Genomic DNA, 18,090 nt, shown 5'->3' on the forward strand with positions numbered 1-18,090 from the left:
AAATGTAAAGTAGAATGTTAGAACCAGAAAAGATCTTAGAAGCTATTTTCTACCTTTCTCAGGTTTCCTGACTCTGATTTGAGGATCTTTTCTTTGTTCCCATTCAGCTTCACAGGGACAGGGTCGGGGGTGGTATCAGAGGACAACCCCTTAGTCTCCCAAGAGCACTTTGATGCTTGATCCCATTCTCTACATTCCTCCAGCCCAGTCATCTAAGGCCAGAGCTCTTTTCTCTGCTCAGGCATTATTGACAGGATAAGTCCTGGCATTCAGACAGGTCTGGTGACGTGACCAGGTACTCTGGCCCAGAAATTCTCTATCGGCTCCCCCTGCAGGCTCCAATTCAGGTACTGTATGTCATTCTCTTGTTCCTCTTGCCATTGGCTTTTTCCTTAGCCTTAAGTTCCAAGGAATTGTTCCCCTGTGCTTTTTTATTTTGCTGACTTATTCAAGCAGAGTACAGGTTTGTAACAAGGGCTTATTAGGAGATGGATGAAAAAGTTCAGGTTTGTATGTGTAAATTGTCCATTACTGTAGATAGATACACTAGTCCAAGCATTAGAGTTTAACTGCACTGCCTAAAAAAGCCCAAAGATAAACTTCACAATACGCTGATAATGTGGAATGCGAGGAGGAGATAAAGAATTGGGTTTCTATTTTATTCATAGGCTCAGTCTTAGCTTCAGTCTTTTCTGAGCATTTGTTTATGTGTAAGATGGAAGTCAAAGAAAGTGGGAAGTCTGTAGGTCAGCCCTATTTTCCATGCCTGCCCCTGACCTCTTCTCAGATGTTCTTCTCAGTTGGTCCAGAGAGAACTAAAAGCAGTTGTTTTCTTGGACTATAGGGCAGCTGCAAGGTGGGGTGCCTTTCGTACGTGTTCCTTTTTTCACTAAAAGACTCAAAATGCTTTAGCAGCTAGATCTGGGACCAGCTCTTCTGAATGGGGTAGCAACTTCCCTGCCTTTCCCTTAGGGGGAAGCTCATGTTTCCAAGTCAGACAGCAGGGGGCATGGATGCCTTTCAGACAGAAGGAAGCTGCCTAAGCTCGAAGGCCTGCCTGCTATAGTTTATTTCTTCTGCCCTGTTCAGTGAATTTACCCAGAGGGTGGCTGAGATTGAGGCTGTGGAAGCCCCAAGAAGCTTCCTTAATGTGCTGCCTCGTAGCTGAGCTTATAGGGCCGGTAGTAGGATGTTGTCCCCTGGGATATGCAAGGTTCTCTCAAGCAGACATGAGCCTCCATCACTCCCACCACTCCTTGCAACTCAGCTTCCTCTTCTCAGCCTGTGCCTTCCTCCAGTTCTAGTAAACAGTGCCAAATGAATATAGTTGTTCTCCGACTCTTCTCTGGGGGTTCATTGGCAGCTGCTGCTTTCTTCATTTTTTAAAATTTATTTGCCACTTGGTAAAAGCCACTGAGATGGTTTTTTTCCAGCCTTGGGCAAGTTGGAGCTTTGGAATCTGGACTGAATAAGGTCATCTGGATCTCACTGTCTTCTTGTGAAACCAGCAGTAAGCTTGGGCAGTCACTCACCCACCCCTAGGTCCGTATCTGGGGATGAAGCCACCCCTGACCTATACATAGAAAATGATTGATGTGCCTGGTCTCATACCCAGTCTCTGTTTGGTTTCTCTACCCCCAGTGCCCTTTGGCTTAGGCACAGGATGGGCGGGCCTCCCTTCCCCAGCAGCTGCCCCAGCAGCTGCCTCAGCCCTGATCAAGGGCAATTGTTTGTCTCAAGGTGAGTAGTGGTTTTTAAACCCTACTCCCACACATTGCTAAGTCTGTGTTTTCCTTTCTTCCTGACCAGGTAAACTGTCTTGAGCCCCACCCTCACCTGCCTGTGTTGGCGACCAGTGGCCTAGACCATGATGTGAAGATCTGGGCACCCACAGCTGAAGCTTCCACTGAGCTGACAGGGTTAAAAGATGTAAGTGGCTGACTGCAGAAGTTACCTTCTTTCTGCTTATCCACATACTGTTGATTCTTCATTGTCATAGGGAGGAATAACTTGCTGCCAGTTCTTTAAAGGCACTACTATAACACCCTCCCCCACACTCCTGTAATTGCCTCTGTAGGAATAGTCCTGCTCCAGGGGGCAGCTGTGAAGTGGCACTAATTTGTAATAGGATGGGGATGAGGAGCATCTTCAAGAATTATTTTGTGTTAAAGTCTGCCACCTTCACAGAGGCTGAACCTAGGACATTGTTTCTTAATCTAATCTAGCTCCATTTCAACTTAATGGGAAGCTTTTATTGGGATAGAACATCAGCTTTCTTGATGAGGTCCCTGGTCCATCTTCATTGCTGCCCCCTGTTCCCAACCCTTTTGGGTTCCAGGTGATTAAGAAGAACAAGCGGGATCGGGATGAAGAGAGCTTGCACCACACTGACCTGTTTGATAGTCACATGCTGTGGTTCCTCATGCATCACCTGAGACAGAGACGCCACCACCGGGTAAGCTGGGGTTGGAAGTGACCCTCTCAAGAGGGCTAAAAAGTTCCAGAGTAGTGAGTTTAAGGAGGAATCCAGTGATCTTGGTTGGATTTCCTATCCATTGTCCTCTATCCCCATCAGATCCCTGATACAGTCTTGGAAGAAGCATCAGCAGAAAAGGGTGGTGTCTACTCTTATCCATTGCCATCCATGTGTAATGCTATCTTCATAAAGGCAAAGGCTGGCTGGAGTGTGGAGGAAGGAACTGAGAAGAAATAACAAGTCTCAGTGTGACCCTTCTATTTTTCTTCTTATGACAAAAGAGGCCTAGGTCAGGAGTTGGCAAACTGGCAGCTGGCCTGCTGCTCATTTTTGTAAATAATAGTTTCATTGGTTGCGGCCACACCCATTCTGTGTATCATCTGTGGCTTCCTTCACGCTACAATGGCACAGTTGAAGAGTTGCCATAAAGACCATATAGACCACAAGTCTAAAATATTTACTATCTGGCCCTTTAAGAAAAATTCTGCTGATCTCTGGCTTAAGGCATCTAAATTCTAGCTAAGACCTAACAGGCTTGTCCTTGTTCCATCCAGGGAAGTTACTAACGAGCCTTTCCCATCCCACAGCGCTGGCGAGAACCTGGGGTTGGGGCCACAGACGCGGACTCTGATGAGTCTCCCAGCTCCTCAGACACATCGGACGAGGAGGAGGGCCCTGACCGAGTGCAATGCATGCCATCTTGAGGCCTCATACCTAGGTGGGGCGGGCTGGGGCTGCCAACCCGATCCTGCCTGGGCAGCCCTTTCCTGTCCCAGGCCCTACATTCAGCAGAAACGCACTTTGGACTTTTTGCTTTAGATAAAAGAAAGACGTCCCAGGAGAAAGGACAAACCAGAGGAGTGAACCAACACAGAGTACCTAGGAATGGGAGTTGAGCCCTGGTATGGGCCTTCATGGAGAGGTGCATAGGACTCAGCAGAAATGGCCTCTCCCCAAAGCCTCTTTTTGAGAGGAGAGGGAAGCCTATTTTGTTAACTGGTTTGGGATAGGGAATGGGGTTTCTTTTTCTTTAATCTCCCTTGTTTCTTGGGCAGGGGGGGTGGGGGGAACAATTGGCTATTCAGTACCAAGGGGCCAGAGTGGAGGGTAGGAGTGCCACTCTCTCTTTGGTTTAGGTTTTTGACCTTTTCTTGTTTTTTTTTTAAGTCTATGACAGTTGGGTTTTTTTCTCCCCCTCAGCAACCCCATCCCAGGATCCTATTTTTCTGGGAAGTCCTTAAAGCCCCTAACCATCCCACACTCTTCACTTTCCCTTCCACCTCATTCATTCTCTGTACTTATCACAGTGTTTTGCACTTGATTACATATCCTTCACTCTCTTCTCTTCATCCCGTCACCCCTTAAACAGGTCAGGTGAAGGAGATTGGGGAGAGGTGGGAGGAGGGGCAGAATCGAAGGAAGAATAGGAAGGATGTTACCTCTTCTGTTATTTTTTTAAAAAATATTGTTTGTTGGCAGCAATCTCCCTGTCCCTATCACTGTTAGAGGCCTAATTTTATATCTATAAATATATTAAAAAGCAAGTCAAACTTGGATGTATCAAGGTAAAATTATTGTCAAAGTTTAAATACCTATATATTCTCTATGAATACAATAAAGGGACTTGAAGAGTGAACAAGAGTAATAGTGTGGAGGTGACACCTGGGGTCATTTTACCTCTGTGTATGGTCATTAGAGATTGGAACTTACCCTTTAGGTTTTAGGAGGCTCGAGAATGGAAGGAACCTCATTTCTGCCCTTCCTGGTTCCCTGCCTTGGTGTGGGGGTTGGGAAAAACAGGAAATTCCTCTCAGCTTTTTGCCTCAGATCTCCTTAAGTCTTGTGGCGGGGTTCCAAGGATGGCTCTTTTAACCAACTTGACTAAACTACTTTAGGGTGGTGTCACCACTGCAGACTATTGTGGTACTGTGTGACAGAAGACATGTACATACACACCACACACGTGTACACACACACACACACACACACACACTGTGACAGAAGACATGTACATACACACCACACACGTGTACACACACACACACACACACACTCTGTCTCACCTTTTGCTGCTTGATTCTTTAAGCCATCCAAATTCATGCTAGTTCCCTTCTTTACAGAAGAGTGAAGGCAAAGACTTCCTGGGTTTGACTTATACCTTATCCACCTCTTGATATTTTAGGATTGAGGAACAAGTCATTAATCTAAGGACTGATTGCAGTGGCTGGAGCCTGGGCACTTGTCTTAATCACTGGTCACTGAGTCTGAAAAGTCCCAGCTGAATTCTTGCCCTTAAATGCTTTTGCTGCTATTTTTTTGCCCCCCGTTTCCAAAAGATCCAATCAAGAATTCTGTATCCTGGGACAGTCAGATTCTACTAAATCAGGCCAGGAAGGAGGGGAGAAGAATGAGAGAATGGTATTCCTAGACTTCTTCCTCTTGCCCCTTTTCCCAGCAGCTCTCAGACCAGATGTTGGCTGCTGTACCGACTCCCTGAGGAAGGGAATGTGTGGTGATTGAGTAGTCTGTGTTCCTATTGTTCCTGTTGCTGGTGGGGTGATAGGGTGGGCTAAAAACCATGCGCTCTGGAATTGTATTTTCTCCCAGTAAAGCTTTTCCTCTCCCCAACTGCTGCTCTGTGTGGTATGTGGTCCATTTATTCACAGTGGATGGTTTTTGCTCCTACTAACGTAGGTACCCAATCTTCCCCTCATTCTACACATGATATAGTGTCAGGGAGTCCATTTTGGAAGACCCGTATTTCCAGTGCTTGGGCTCCAATTGGAGACTGCAGGAAGTAGGATATGCTCCATTTAGCTCAGGGATACTCATGAGACTGGGCGGGGTGAGGGTATACACTTGGGGTATTTTCCCAGCCCTTGTTCCGAGCTGCATTGAGGAACATGGGCATAAATACTGCTCCCCCTCCCTTCCTGGTAATTCAAAGGCTCCAAAATCGTGGTCACTCACAGAAATTGTAAAATCAGTTAGTTACAGTACAATCAATCACCTTTATTCCGGGTTAGAACAAGGTCGTGCACACTGCAGACAGAAGAGCACAAGATAGGGGCAATCTCACAGCAATATAAGGAGTGGGTGGGCACGTTAGTCTTTTAAGATTATTTTGCCTTACAGAGAAACTACTAGACTCTGCTGAAAATAACCCTGTCTCTCTTCTCCCATTTCTTCCATAAGAAAGGCTCCTTATTCTGTCACTCTAATGTAATGTATCCCAAATGGAAGAACGGTTCATGTTCATTCCCTCCATCCCAATTCTGCAAGTATCTCTCTCTTCTTAAGGGAGAAGCTAGACAGGGAAAGAGAGACTTGGGAAGGTCCTTTAAGGCAAAACCATGGAGTCCTAGAGGTGTGTGTGTTAAGGCAGGTGTCTGCAGCAGTGGCCAGAGGGGCAGGGCAGGCTAGGCTGGGCTAGGAGTTAAGAGTACTGTCTAACCAGTCTGGCTTCTTCCTTCTCCCAGCAGCCAGCCCTCCCCTCCCATTAAAGTTTTACTCCCACATCCTAAAAGCTCCTAACTTCAACTTTCTCTAAATAGTCTCTGAGACTGCATGTGAATTTAATGTTTTTTGAAAAAGCTTTCTTTTTTGTTTGGACCTTGTAGCAATTTGATTCTGCCACTCCCTTCACTGTGGCATTCCCCTCCCACCCCTGCTCTGGCCTAGACAATAAGTTAATGCTAGACACCACAAAAAGGGCAGACATGGCAGTGCAGTTTTAATATACATATATGTAGAATATATATGTACACACAGTTAGCACGGTCAGGGTGGGGAGGGGCAACTTAAGGGTAGGCAGGAGGCTGGGGTCACTCTGTTCTGTAGTGATTTGGCTAGGTGGTGTTCACAAGCCCAGGGGGCCAGGATATCTAGGAAAGAAGAGTTTCCTAAGTCCCTTCCTGGACTGAATTGGGATGGGGATAGGTGCAAAGGAAAACACTGTAGTTAACGTTCTTCACCAAGGAGAGAGGGAAGGTTGCCTGCAATAACCAAGTTGGGACCCTACAGGATGGTGGGGTCAGGATTCAGGTTAAAACCTAAGGATCTCATTCCTCAACCTCCCTAGGTTTAGAATGCAACAGTCTAGGAACAACTGAGTGGAAAAGGGGGCTCCCCTCTCTCTGCCCTAATCCCCATCTCAGGCTCAGTGGTACATGTTCCCAGTACAGTCTCTCCAAAGTACAGGTGGGTGGGGCATCTAATGCTGGCTGCTCCATGGGGTTTAATCTTAGGGGCCAGGTAAGGATCCTGGCTCATGCCTATGCTAGGCCCATGGGAGGCAGAAAGGGACCGGCTGACACTCAAGCCCTCCCACCTGAAGAACAACAGGAAACAGCTAGTCCAGCACAGGAGTACAAACACGGAATGCTGGCTTTTCTTTGCCCCTTCCAGGTGGGGGTTGAGCGGCCTCTTCGCCTTCCCTCCCCACCGCTTTTCCTTGGATCCACCTACCTCTCCCATACCTTACCCCCACGTTAGCTCCTCAATGTAGGAAAATGCAGGTCCTTTCTGCTTCCACACTTTAAAGATATGGGGGGAGAGTGGAGGAAAGGGAAGTAGGAGGAATGTGCTGATTTCTATTTGCATAGAAATAGGCCCCACCTCCTCCTAGAGTGGGGAAACTCAGCCCCTTCCCCTTGCCCCTGACTCCCATCCCCTCAAGAGGAGGAACTAGATGAGCTAGACATATAGACAGACAGCCAGAGCGTGCGCACACGCACACACACGCGCACAGTAAGGGGGTTAGGACCAGGTTAGTAAGTGGGTAGATGGGGGGGCCCTTGCCCCCTCCTTTGGAGGATGAGGGAAGGGAGTGGTCTGATGAAGGTCCAACCTTCCTCTTCTTCCTCCCCCTTGCTCAGGCCTTCTTCGGTGGGGGAGCCAATTTGATGATCTCTTCCTCAGAGGGCTGCCGGATAATGTCTGGGGGCAAAAAGGGATGTGTCCAGGGACAGCAGTGTGGGAGATGGCCAGGCAGGCCCATTGGGCATCAGCCTCCTCTCCCAAAACTCCAGTACTCCAAGAATAGTCAACGGGACGGGGCAGAGGTGCAGCTACATAAAAGAATGGCCTCTTACCTTTGTACTTCTTGGCACTGGGGATACGGGTTAGCTTGGTGTCCAGCTCATCCTCCTCAGAGATCTTCAGCACACGAGTTCTATAGTCAACCACCATAGTGAGTAGGTCAGGACGGCGGGAGATCTCAAAGATGTGCTCAATGTAGGAGAGGTTGTCTGGAGGAAGGCAGGAGACAGGGTCAGAGCTTGGTTGCAGAGGTCAGCTTGCCCTACTCCACCAGACTGGTGACCTGGAACCAAAGCTGAGTTGCTGACATTGGTTATGGGAGGATACAACACTGGAAGAAGAGGGACTACTAATCTGGAAAAGAAAGTTAAGGTACCCTAACAATATGGAGGACCATTCCCAGAAAGGGCAGATAATTGGTCAGTGAAGTTTCTAGATTATGGTTAGAATGAGAGATTTAGCTTAGATACTGGCTCCCATATGTTGTGGGGAGGGGACAAAAGAAAAATTGACTTCCAGATACCCCCCCAGTACCCCATTCCTCCTCCACTTTCCGTCTAAGGAAGGACCAGAATTTGCTGACAGCACATGTAGGACCAGCAGGGTAGAATCTCTAGGCAGCCCAGGAGAGATTCTGGGTCTGGTGAGAAAGGTTATTCCAAATGAGAGAAGGTATGGACACCACCAGAAGGATGATGTCCACGGCTTGGTCAGTTCCAAGAGATTACAGATGCCCTTAGATCATCTTCCCTGGCTCCTCCCTGCTGACTGTTACCACAGTCTAACTGTAATATGTCCTCCTTTATACGTTCTCCCTGCTAGGCACACAGCAGTCAGAATAGTCTATCTGAAGGGCCCTGAGTTCACTCACCTCACCTATCCAATACCCAGGCTCTCCTCAACACAGTCTACCTTACTTTCTCAGCCATTTCTAAACACCCTACATCCCAGTCAGGCCAAGCAGAACTTCTTGCATTTCCAAACACGCTAGATACTCTGTGACAGTGTTCCTCTGCCTGGCATGCCCTCCTTTGGATCCTGCCTTAGAAATCCCACTAACCTTTCAGGGCCATCTTAAACACCAATTCTTCCCTAAAGCCTCCAGCTGTGTGGGATTACTCTAATCCATAGACCCCACTGCCCAAGCAGTAGTCTGTCAAAGTGGGTAAGAAAATGTTAGCACTTGTAGTTTTATTTTAAATTTTACCAGATTTTAAAAAGTGCTAAAGTCCTGGCACGGTGGCTCACTCCTATAATCCCAGCACTTTGGGAGGCTGAGGTGGGTGGATCACGAGGTCAGAAGATCAAGACCAGCCTGACCAACACGGTTTGGTCGATACTTTTGTACTTTTAGTCTCTACTAAAAATACAAAAATCAGCCGGGTGTGGTGGTGTGTGCCTACAATCCCAGCTACTCAGGAGGCTGAGGCAGGAGAATCGCTTGAACCCAGGAGGCAGAGGTTGCGGTGAGCTGAGATCGTGCTATTGCACTCCAGCCTGGACAGAGTGAGACTCGGTGTCAAAAAAATAATAAAAAATTTTAAAAAATAAAAAGTGCTGCCTATGAAAATGCTGAAAAAGACAAACAAAAAATAAATCTAAAAAAAAGTGCCTAACAAAGGTTAATACTACTACTACCAGGTTAGATTACACTTCCCAGTTCTCCCCTCATTCAGGTATTCTTCCATTTTTATTGTCTAGAATTCTTCCCAATTTTGCTCACTTAAAATTTTACCATTTTTTTTAAAAAGAAAATTTTTTTTTTTTACCATTTTTAGATTGTTTTTATGTTCTGTTGTGTATGAAATAATAGCAGAGGAGTATCTTAATAACGTTTTTTACCGATGAGGGGCACAATGAAAAGTGTCTAAGGCCCCCATACTCTTAGAGCATCTCTATTCTGCCTTGCTATAGAGGGGTACACATTGTACACGTAAGAGCTTTGAGCTCATCTCTATTTGCTGAATGAACTGAGCCTGAAAGACTTATGACAGGACCCCTGTGCTCCCCTCCCGCACCTTTGTCCAGCTTGTTGTGGCTCTCCAAGAAGCTAAACCAGGCACTGCCAGTAGTGATCTCCTCACTCTTTTCGCTGGGGATGTCCTCCTTGCAGGCCGACTTGAGCTGTTCTAGATCTTCAAGGGTGATGTTGTTGGTCAGGTCTTGTAGGAGGGTCCCGTACTCAGCCATGACTGGGGTTGGGAGGCGACAAAGGGATAGGAGTTGAGCTTAAGGTATGGAGTCTGGTTTACTACCCTCCTACTCCCACCTCTGCCCTACCAGGCATGTGCCTGTAACATGGAGGCTGGAGGTGGCTATGGCTGGAGAGAGAAAAGGAAGACCTAGGGGAGGTGGTGGGGGTAGACAGGAAGCTAGGAACCAGGCTAGAGCCCAGAGTGACAAGTCATACCTCCTTTCCCCCACCATCTTTTTCTTCTGTTTTCCCCCTATAACAGTAACCCTGGCAACAGTTCCCCTGACTGAGGAGGCGGTTACCATAGCAACCTGCTCCCGACTTTCTCACCGGCTCTCTCCAAGTCCCCCCCTTCCCCAGAATCGCCCCACCCACTTCAAACCCCTCCCCATGTCAGGAAAAAAAACTCCAAAACAGCCAGGGTGAGGCTTGCTGTGGCAGTGAGAGGCTGAGAAGGAGCTGGAGGGCTTGGCAGGTGCTCACGTGTTCTAGCTTCCATTCTGCCTCAGAGGGAAAGGGGTCCCTCACTTCAACTCCCCACCACTCCGCTAATGACTCATTTTGGATGGATGCCTATTTGCTTGGTCTGATGGTTCCTTGGCCCCTCCATGCTAGCCTTGTATTCAATTATTAGGGCTCGAGGTGGGGGAAGCAATCAACCACCCCCACCTTTGTGGAGCCCATTTTCTCCCTCGATAGTTACCAAGCCCCCACTCAGCTCTCTCTCCTACCCTTTGTGCTGTGCCTGCAGCCCCCGTGCCCAAGAATACCAAGCGGCTGGCTCTGGCCCCCTGCCCAGTTCCCAGACTGGCCGGGTGGTGGGGGAGGGGACTTTAGATTCGGCTTTGGGAGAGTGGCAAATGGGGACTGCCCCCCTTCTTGCATCAACATCCTACTGGCGCTACCTTCAGCATGGTCTGATGAGATCAGCAAGGCCAGATCTCACCTAGGCCTTCACCCTAACCCTCTTTCATGATTCTTAGGTGAGAAGTAGAGGACATTCAGGCCTTCCTTCCACTAAGATAGGACTGTGGCTAAGACAGAAGAAAGGTCAGACGTTTGAATGAGCTTTCTGGATTTGATAAAATGTGACAGTAGTGGTGAGCTCAAAAATGGAACTGATTTCCACAATGAGTATCTATTCTAGTCAGGAAAGTACGGCATTTTTTAAAAAGTAAATTGTAAACACTCTATATGCAACTAGACCAATGGGTGGGGAAGCAACAAGATGACCTTGTCCCCAACTGAGGCTGCCTGCAAATCACCCAGCATTAGGCTGGGAATGTGGCAGATCAAAGGGGCCTGGGTGACACACATTTTCCTTCCTTCTTGCTCTACTGCAGGGGAACTGAAATGGGTATGGCCATCACAAAATAAGATATGCGGACCCAGAAGTCCCCATTCCCAGCCCCCTACTTAGACCAGAATAAACAAGCCTCTCTTGGTGGCAGGCACCGTGACACAAACAGACAATAAGCCAGACAGCAGGCCACCATGACCCCCGCAAGAAACAGGCGGTCATAGGCATGCTCAGTTGCACACCCAGGTGCAACCAGACAGAAGGGCCTAGCAGTGGCCCTGCCAGGCCGGGCCAGGAACAATGCTCTCTGACTGTCAGCACCAGGAACTGTCTCTGCCTTGAAATCTAGGTCACAGCAGCAGGCTCGAGCCCAACCCCCATCGCTCCACTGATAATCCAAGGACAGAAGGAGGGGGATACGGATGAGGGGAATGATGAGGAGAGGACTAGAGATGGAGATAAGAACGGGGGGTGGGGGTGGGCATGAGTAGAGCTGGAAGGGAAAGTGCAGAAGTGCAGCAGGAGACCAGAAGACCCTGCCCCAGTGGAGCAAACTCTGGGGCCAAGCCCTCAGCTGGAAAGGGGGACACGATTTGGGGTTACACCACCCCGCTTTCGCATGGGAGAAGAGTTTGTAAATACGACAAATCCTGCGAGAGGAAAGAGTGTGTGCGCTGTGTGTGTGTGTGTCGGTCGGGAGGAGTTAAGATTTAGGGCTTTGAATCCAAAACAGATCTACAGAGAAGGTAGGCGGGAAGAGATTAATGTGTGTAACACACTCACCCACAAAGACTTGGGGGCAGTGGGTAGGAGCTTTCTAAGAGAGTGAAAGATACAAGGAGGCCCCTAAGAGAAATGGGGGTGGGAATGTTAAAGTGGTAGAGGAGAAATGTGTGTGTGCTGGGATCCTAGGGATGCTAATCCCTGGGTTGTGGGCACAGCTCTGTGAAGGAGGCAGTGGCTGGCTATCTGGGTGTGTTTGGATGTTCTGGTAATGGAGGTGTATGTGCCAGCACTGGATATGTGGCTGTGGGTGCACTGGCTGTGTGTGTGCGTGTGTGTGTGTGTGTGTGTGTGTGTGTGTGTGTGTGTAAACTAGCCAAGAGCACATGTTAGAAGGCATATAACCACAGGTTCACATCCAGAGGGGTGAGGGAAACCTACAGAATGGAGGAAGAGAGCTGGAGTTGGGAGACAGAGACTAAGGCTACAAATGAGGCGTGGGGGGGGGGTGAGGGAGAGGAGAGCACAGTCCACAACTATAGAGGGCTGTAGCCTCAGCTCATCTGTTACTATAGCAACCTCAGTTCTGGGTCCCCTCACCCCGAGTCATTAGGACAGTAACACCACTAGATGGGAGGGGCATGGGGAATGGTGAGTAAGAAGGGACAGAAAGGATAGGAATAAGGCCCCCTAAGGGTACAAGGAAAGGCAGCCCCATTGCCTCCCTTCTTGGAGAGATCTATTTGCCTAGGCCTGAGTATGGCAGAAGAAGCATGGGCAGTGTTGTTTGGGGGAACTGCTCTCAGGTCTCACTGATCAACTACTGTCCCTGGCTGGTCTGCCCATGGTGGGGCTGGGAAGAGCTTGTTTCCTTCATCCTCCATGTCACCTTCCTCACCAGAGATTCCGATTTCCTTAGGGCCTGTGTAGAAATCCGCTCTCTGGGCTCTGAAAAATCCTCCCAATCTCTGGAGCAGTGCAGAGAACTGCTCAGCGATCACCAGGCAGCCTGGGCGGAGGCCATTCGTGGGACAGGATACCAGGGCAGGAATCAGGAACCGGAGCCCCGGCTGCCAGGAAGTCAGTCCTCTTCCCTCCCAGCTTTCTTGCTCGGCTCACCGCTTCCTCACACCTTCCTTCCTTCCTGCCTCCCTCTCCTTCCAAGCTGGCCCCAGGCACAACCCTGACAAAGGTCAAACCAACTGAGGATGCTGGGGAAGAGGGGCAGGAGGTAAGGATCATCATATACTGACCTTTTAGGGTGGGGCAGGTGGGAGCTCCATGGGCACTGGGGTAAGAAGAGCTGGGCCCTGGGAGTGCTTTGAGAAGCCTGGCAATTGGGATAACCACCTGTGGAGGAGGTGGCAGCACGAAAAGAATTTCTGTGCCTTTTGACAATAGGTCGTGGTAGATTATCCCTTCTCTCTAACGTTTGGTTCCAAATCCTCTGTGAATTTGAGAAGGAAGCCTGAAGATTAGGAGTTGCACCCCTCCCTCCTCCACATCTGTTGCAGCTGCCTCAGACTGAGGGGAGGGGCCATCCTACACTAAAGGTCCCTGTATTGGGCAGGAGGGGACTTCCAGGCACTCAAGTCTGTCAGTCTTTTGCCTGAAGCTGGAAGTAATCACGGAGAGGCGGAGGGGTTGGGAGGGAGAGAGCAGGGTTCAGCTTTCCTATTTTAAATTATATCTGGGCCCCAAATTAAAGCAGTCCTGTAGTTTATTTTCTTTAATATCATACTCAATTGACTTATTCTTTAAGCTTTTATCCAGCTTTACGGGGGGGGGGGTTGGGGGGCTGTCTTTATTCCTGTAACAAGGAAATTGAGGGTTCTCAGGCTCCAGGGTCAGCCTGGAAGTAAGGAGAGTCAGGACATCTGGGCCCCCAAATGTTCACTTCAGTCCAAGAAGGAACATGGATTACCTGTGGGCATGGGGACAGGGATTAGCCTTCAGCCCTTAGTCTAGAGAAGAGCCAGACCCAAGATGGGGCATCAGGAGGAAGGGAATGGGGCCTATAGCTCTTCCAGCCCACCTCTCTCTCCACTCTCCTGCTGTGGCACTCCCTGCCTGTATTTCCGTGTCTCTCCACCTCTCTTCATCATCCATATCCTTTGCCCCAATCCTTCAGTCTCTCTATTCCTCCTTTCCTTTCTATAGGCTTTTACCCCTTCTAGCATGTCCTACTCACCTATCCAACTTAACAGTGGCCATGAATATGTAGGACTTCTGAGATCTGTGCTTCAGTGTCCCCATCTGAATACTCAGAGCTACAATTAGGAAGGGGTGAGCATCCCTGCTACACAAAACACAAGTTTGGTGGGAGTGGCTTGGAGATTCAGTGGTTGGCTGCCTACCAGCTGGTGAAGATATCCATCATGACAATGCGCGTGAGCATCTGTGTGAGTGAGGCGCTGTGATTCCGTGACCCTCTTCATACATGGTAATACATGCATACACGATGGGCACAGAAGTGAGGAAGTAGGCAACCAGGGAAGCCTGCAGCCTGGGGCATCACTGGCAATTTCCCCAAAGGAGTATTTAACGACAAAGGGAAGAGCAATTAAAGCTAATCGCTCTGACAGCCTGGGGTGCAGACACACAAACCTCTTTCCCTAACTCCCAGTGGTTCCCTCCACCTTCATCCTCCCTAATTTGTTTGGTCCATTCTCCAGCACTCTGCACTTCTCTGACCATCGCTGTCTCTCACTTCCTCCCTCTCCCTGGTTCCCTGACTATCTCTGGACCTCTCTGGAGATGTCTGTCTGCTTCTCACACACATTCCTCTCATTCTCTCTGACTTGGGCTCCATTCTTGGCTGACTCATACTCATTTTCCTCTCCGTTTCTTCCACCCCCTCCTCCTCCATCCCTTGGCCACTCTTACCAGAAACTAGCCACTCCCAGCACCCTAAACCCTAACTGGACCCAGGAAGAGAGGCCACCAGAAGCCCCTACTCTCATTAACCCCCAAAATCCTGTCTCCTTGTTTTAGAGGAATGACACCAAGATTTTCTCCTGTCTTTCCCCACTGTTTTTAAAGAGGAACAATCTGCAGCCAGGGGCTGGGAAAAGCTCCCAGAAAATCAGGATGGACTTGGGGACAGTGGCCCTTTCTGTCCACTCAGCTGTCCTGCTGGACTGATGGCTTGGAACCCGCAGTTCAGAAGACTCCTCATGGGATGCCCCACCCCACAGAGTGGGGGTGTGGTGGGTGGCCGGATGCGTAGTGCAGGGACGTTTGTGATTTGAAGTGTGCTAGACGATGTGTATAAGTCACATGGATGTGTGTCACTGTGTGTGCTGGCGTGCCTTACAGGTGTGCGTGTTTCCTTGTCAGTTTTAACACGGATTCTATGAAATTAATAAGGGTTTTTCCGTTAGATACATCACTCCTCTACTCCCCCAGCTCCTCCCTCCCTCTGGACAAGCTTTCCGCCAAGCCCGCCTCTTCCCCAGGTGCAGCGGGCCGGGGGTGAGGGCACACGGTACCAGCCGCCCGCGGAACCGGGACAGGGCTGGGCCGGGAGACGGCCAGGGAGGCAAGTCCGAAGCCAGGGCGGGCAGGGAGGGGCGGGCGCCGGCCTGGCCGAGCCGGCTGGGCGGGAAGCAGGCTGCATCCTAATCCCCAGGCCCCGGTCGGACTCCCGAGCCGCCGTGCAGCGTGGACGGGCTGGCCGGAGCCACGCCGCCTCCAGCACACGCTCGGCGCTCGGGACGCGCCGACCGCGGGACGGACCCCGTGGGGCCTGACAGGCGGACCCGTCCGGGGTCCCCGCGCTCCCCGTCCGGCCCCCGGCGTCCCGGGTCGTCGCCCCTCCAAGCCGAGACCTCCACGCCTGCCCCTTCCCGCGACACGTCCCCTCCCCGCCCCTCTCACCGCCTCTGGAGCTGAGCGCTCAGGGCGCGGGCACTCCTGAGTCCCGGTTCCCGAGCAGCGTCCGGAACCTCCTCTTCGGCTCCCGCCGCCGCCGCTTCAGCCGCCGCCGCCGCCGCCGCCGCCTCTTCCGCCCGCGGAGCCGGAGCCCGAGCCCAGCGCCGCTCACTCCACCCGGCTGGCCGGTGATGTCAGAGCCGGGGAGGGGCGGGGGGCGGGGAATGGCGCGAGGAGGGGGAGGGGGGAGGCAGGAGGGGGCGGGGACGGAGGGGCTGGGGTTCTGGAAGACTCTTAGGACGGGGACAGAATTGGGCGGAGGGCTGGAGCAGACGCGGTCTCTTGCCCCGAACTGCGAAGCAATCCTCATATTTAATTCCTTCCCAGCAGGGCACCCTACTCCCCTTTTGACCTTTGGATGACCACGGTGGCTAGGACCCCTGGGAGGCACAGAATAAGTTCAGTTAAGGGGTTTGGAAAGCCTTTGGGGGCTGGATTCTCTTAGTCGCCGGCTTTGGTGTTTGTAAAAACTTCTTTCCTTGCCTTAAGGGTCAGGGGCGCCGTGGGAAATGACTGATCAGACTTATCCACGTTGGGAGTGAAGGTAGGGGGTCCGGGCCACATGGGGACTTGAGGAGCCCTGGATCTTCTCTTTCCAGGGTGATGCCTACAGGCCCTCTCGTGTTCCTCTCACCTTTCCCAAACATGCCCCGCTCCTGCCTTCCCCCTACCATGATGTAATTTTATTTTCTGGGGAGAAAAAGAGCAGCAGTGAGCTCAGCATGCAAATATAGACAACTTGCAGAGCCACACTTAGCTCTGTCTCCTAGTTCTGCCCCTCTGCCCAGGCCCATTGTGGCAGCTCTCACTTCCCCTCTACCCCAGGGACTTTCCTCCCCCAGACTCTCAGCCAGACTGAAAGAGGAAAGGAAGAATTGGAGAAGCATCTGTTTTCACCCTCATCTCTAGCCTAAGGGGTTCTGCCTCAGCTCTGGGCAGGGTTTGGCCCTGGAAAGAAGTCTGTCCTGGGGTGGGTCCTTCCTGCCAAGAACTCCAGCAGGCCCAGGTTGGGGGATCCTCTCGGTGTTTGTGCCACTTCCAGGATCACCCCATCTCGCCTTAGTTTCAACCTGGTAGAGACTCCTCCGATGAGCCCCTCCTTTCTCTGGTCTACCCACTCCTAAAAGAGGCTCAAGTTTCTGCTGCTCTGGGCTTCACAGCCTTTCTTTGCTGTTTCCTCTCCCGAGCATTCCCTGGCACACCTTAATCGTTTGCCTTTGTATATATCATGTTTGCTCTGTGTTGTAGGGACAAAAGCTATTTCCTTGTAGTTTCTAAGTGAAAGGCTCAGGTCTGGAGACAAGAAGACACTGGGCGTTGGGTGCGAGCTAGCTCCACCCCTTCCTTGGGCAAGTGATGCCTGAAGCCTTAGCCTCCTCGCCGGTTAGATGAGGGTGCCAGTGCCTATTTCTGAGGGTTCTTCCAAGATTTAGAAATACTTAAGTCTCTAGGGACTGGCACAGATGGGTGCTTAAAAAATAGGAGCCATTATTTAGACTGGGGCCTTCCACTGACCTGAGCTAGACAGTCAGCCCCACAATATTATTGTAATACCAGCTTAGTGCCCATACTACTTATTAAACGTTGATTAAATAGGTACAAGTTGGAATGAATACACAGTTTCTACTTTCTACATTCCTGCCGCCTTCTCTAGGAACACTTCCTGGACTTGTCTGTGGAGAGTGAAAACATATCAATCTCAGGGCTTGTCTTTCCATACTTAGAAATCGTCTAAGTCTCACAGCAACAACTTCACAACTGATCCATGAAAAATATAATGTTGGCTGGGCACGGATGGCACACACCTGTAATCCCAGAACTTTGGGAGGCTGAGGTGGGTGGATCACCTGAGGTCAGAAGTTCGAGACCAGCCTGACCAGCACAGTGAAACCCCGTCTCTACTAAAAATACAAAAAAACATTAGCTGGGCATGGTGGCACGTGCCTGTAATCCCAGCTACTCAGGAGGCTGAGGCAGGAGAATTGCCTGAACCCAGGAGGCGGAGGTTGCGGTGAGCCGAGATCACGCCATTGCACTCCAGCCTGGGTAACAAGGGCGAAACTCCGTCTCAAAAAAAAAAAAACGAACAAACAAATAAATTTTGCCCTGCATCCTTAGCTCGAAGAATTCAATTCAAACAGCTCTACAACCCAGCCCCATTATGCTTACCCAACTGCACGGCCACGACTTGAATGTCTCTTCTTGTCTGTCTGGTCTCTGTGCCCTCAATACGACAAAAACATCCTGCCAGAGCTTGATGTTTCCACTGACTAAAATGTCTCCCCCTCAGCTCATTTGTCTCCAACCAAATCCCATTCTTCAATTTAAGGCCTAGTAAAGGCTTACTTCCTTTGTGAAGTCATCACGCCCACTCTGATCGCTTTTCTGAGTCCATTCTGTTCTTTCCTTTGTTCTTCCTTTAAA

General features: G+C 50.2%; 2 protein-coding genes across 17 annotated transcripts in view; one reads left to right on the forward strand and one right to left on the reverse strand.

Moving 5' to 3' along the window:
* Positions 1 to 4,112, forward strand: part of DCAF8 (DDB1 and CUL4 associated factor 8) — a 47,299-nt gene extending 43,187 nt beyond the window's left edge. For 12 of the 13 annotated variants that reach the window (XM_037729620.1, XM_017503614.2, XM_017503624.2 and 9 more), the window contains 3 exons: positions 1,810 to 1,929; positions 2,339 to 2,455; positions 3,064 to 4,112. In XM_037729620.1, coding sequence (XP_037585548.1) covers positions 1,810 to 1,929; positions 2,339 to 2,455; positions 3,064 to 3,180 — 354 coding nt within the window. In that variant the 3' untranslated portion in view covers positions 3,181 to 4,112. The remainder of the gene's footprint in view (positions 1 to 1,809; positions 1,930 to 2,338; positions 2,456 to 3,063) is intronic. The other variant, XM_037729619.1, reaches the window with a different exon arrangement.
* Positions 4,113 to 5,467: 1,355 nt separating this feature from the next.
* On the reverse strand, positions 5,468 to 15,818 carry PEA15 (proliferation and apoptosis adaptor protein 15). Of its 4 annotated transcripts, none has more exons than XM_017503632.1 (4): positions 15,613 to 15,818; positions 9,535 to 9,708; positions 7,570 to 7,725; positions 5,468 to 7,414 (listed from the first exon to the last, which is right to left on the reverse strand). In XM_017503632.1, exons 2-4 carry the CDS (start codon positions 9,704 to 9,706, stop codon positions 7,350 to 7,352), a joined length of 393 nt encoding a protein of 130 aa, XP_017359121.1. In that variant the 5' UTR covers positions 9,707 to 9,708; positions 15,613 to 15,818; the 3' UTR covers positions 5,468 to 7,349. The 4 variants fall into 4 exon arrangements, with proteins under 4 accessions (XP_017359121.1, XP_017359124.1, XP_017359123.1 ...); XM_017503635.2 differs by having other exon boundaries at positions 9,601 to 9,708; positions 15,613 to 15,797; XM_017503634.2 differs by lacking the exon at positions 15,613 to 15,818 and adding an exon at positions 14,091 to 14,181.
* Positions 15,819 to 18,090: the final 2,272 nt, after the last annotated feature.

This window comes from Cebus imitator, unplaced genomic scaffold (assembly GCF_001604975.1).
Source record: "Cebus imitator isolate Cc_AM_T3 unplaced genomic scaffold, Cebus_imitator-1.0 Scaffold313, whole genome shotgun sequence".
NCBI lineage: Eukaryota > Metazoa > Chordata > Mammalia > Primates > Cebidae > Cebus > Cebus imitator.

Excerpts from the sequence above, each read along its gene's own strand:
- PEA15 (XM_017503632.1), bottom strand. The coding sequence starts at position 9,706 with ATGGCTGAGTACGGGACCCTCCTACAAGACCTGACCAACAACATCACC. Across the intron at positions 7,726-9,534 it reads CCACAACAAGCTGGACAAAG|ACAACCTCTCCTACATTGAG; the intron begins GTGCGGGAGGGG and ends GCCTTCCTCCAG. Across the intron at positions 7,415-7,569 it reads CAGTGCCAAGAAGTACAAAG|ACATTATCCGGCAGCCCTCT; the intron begins GTAAGAGGCCAT and ends TTTTGCCCCCAG.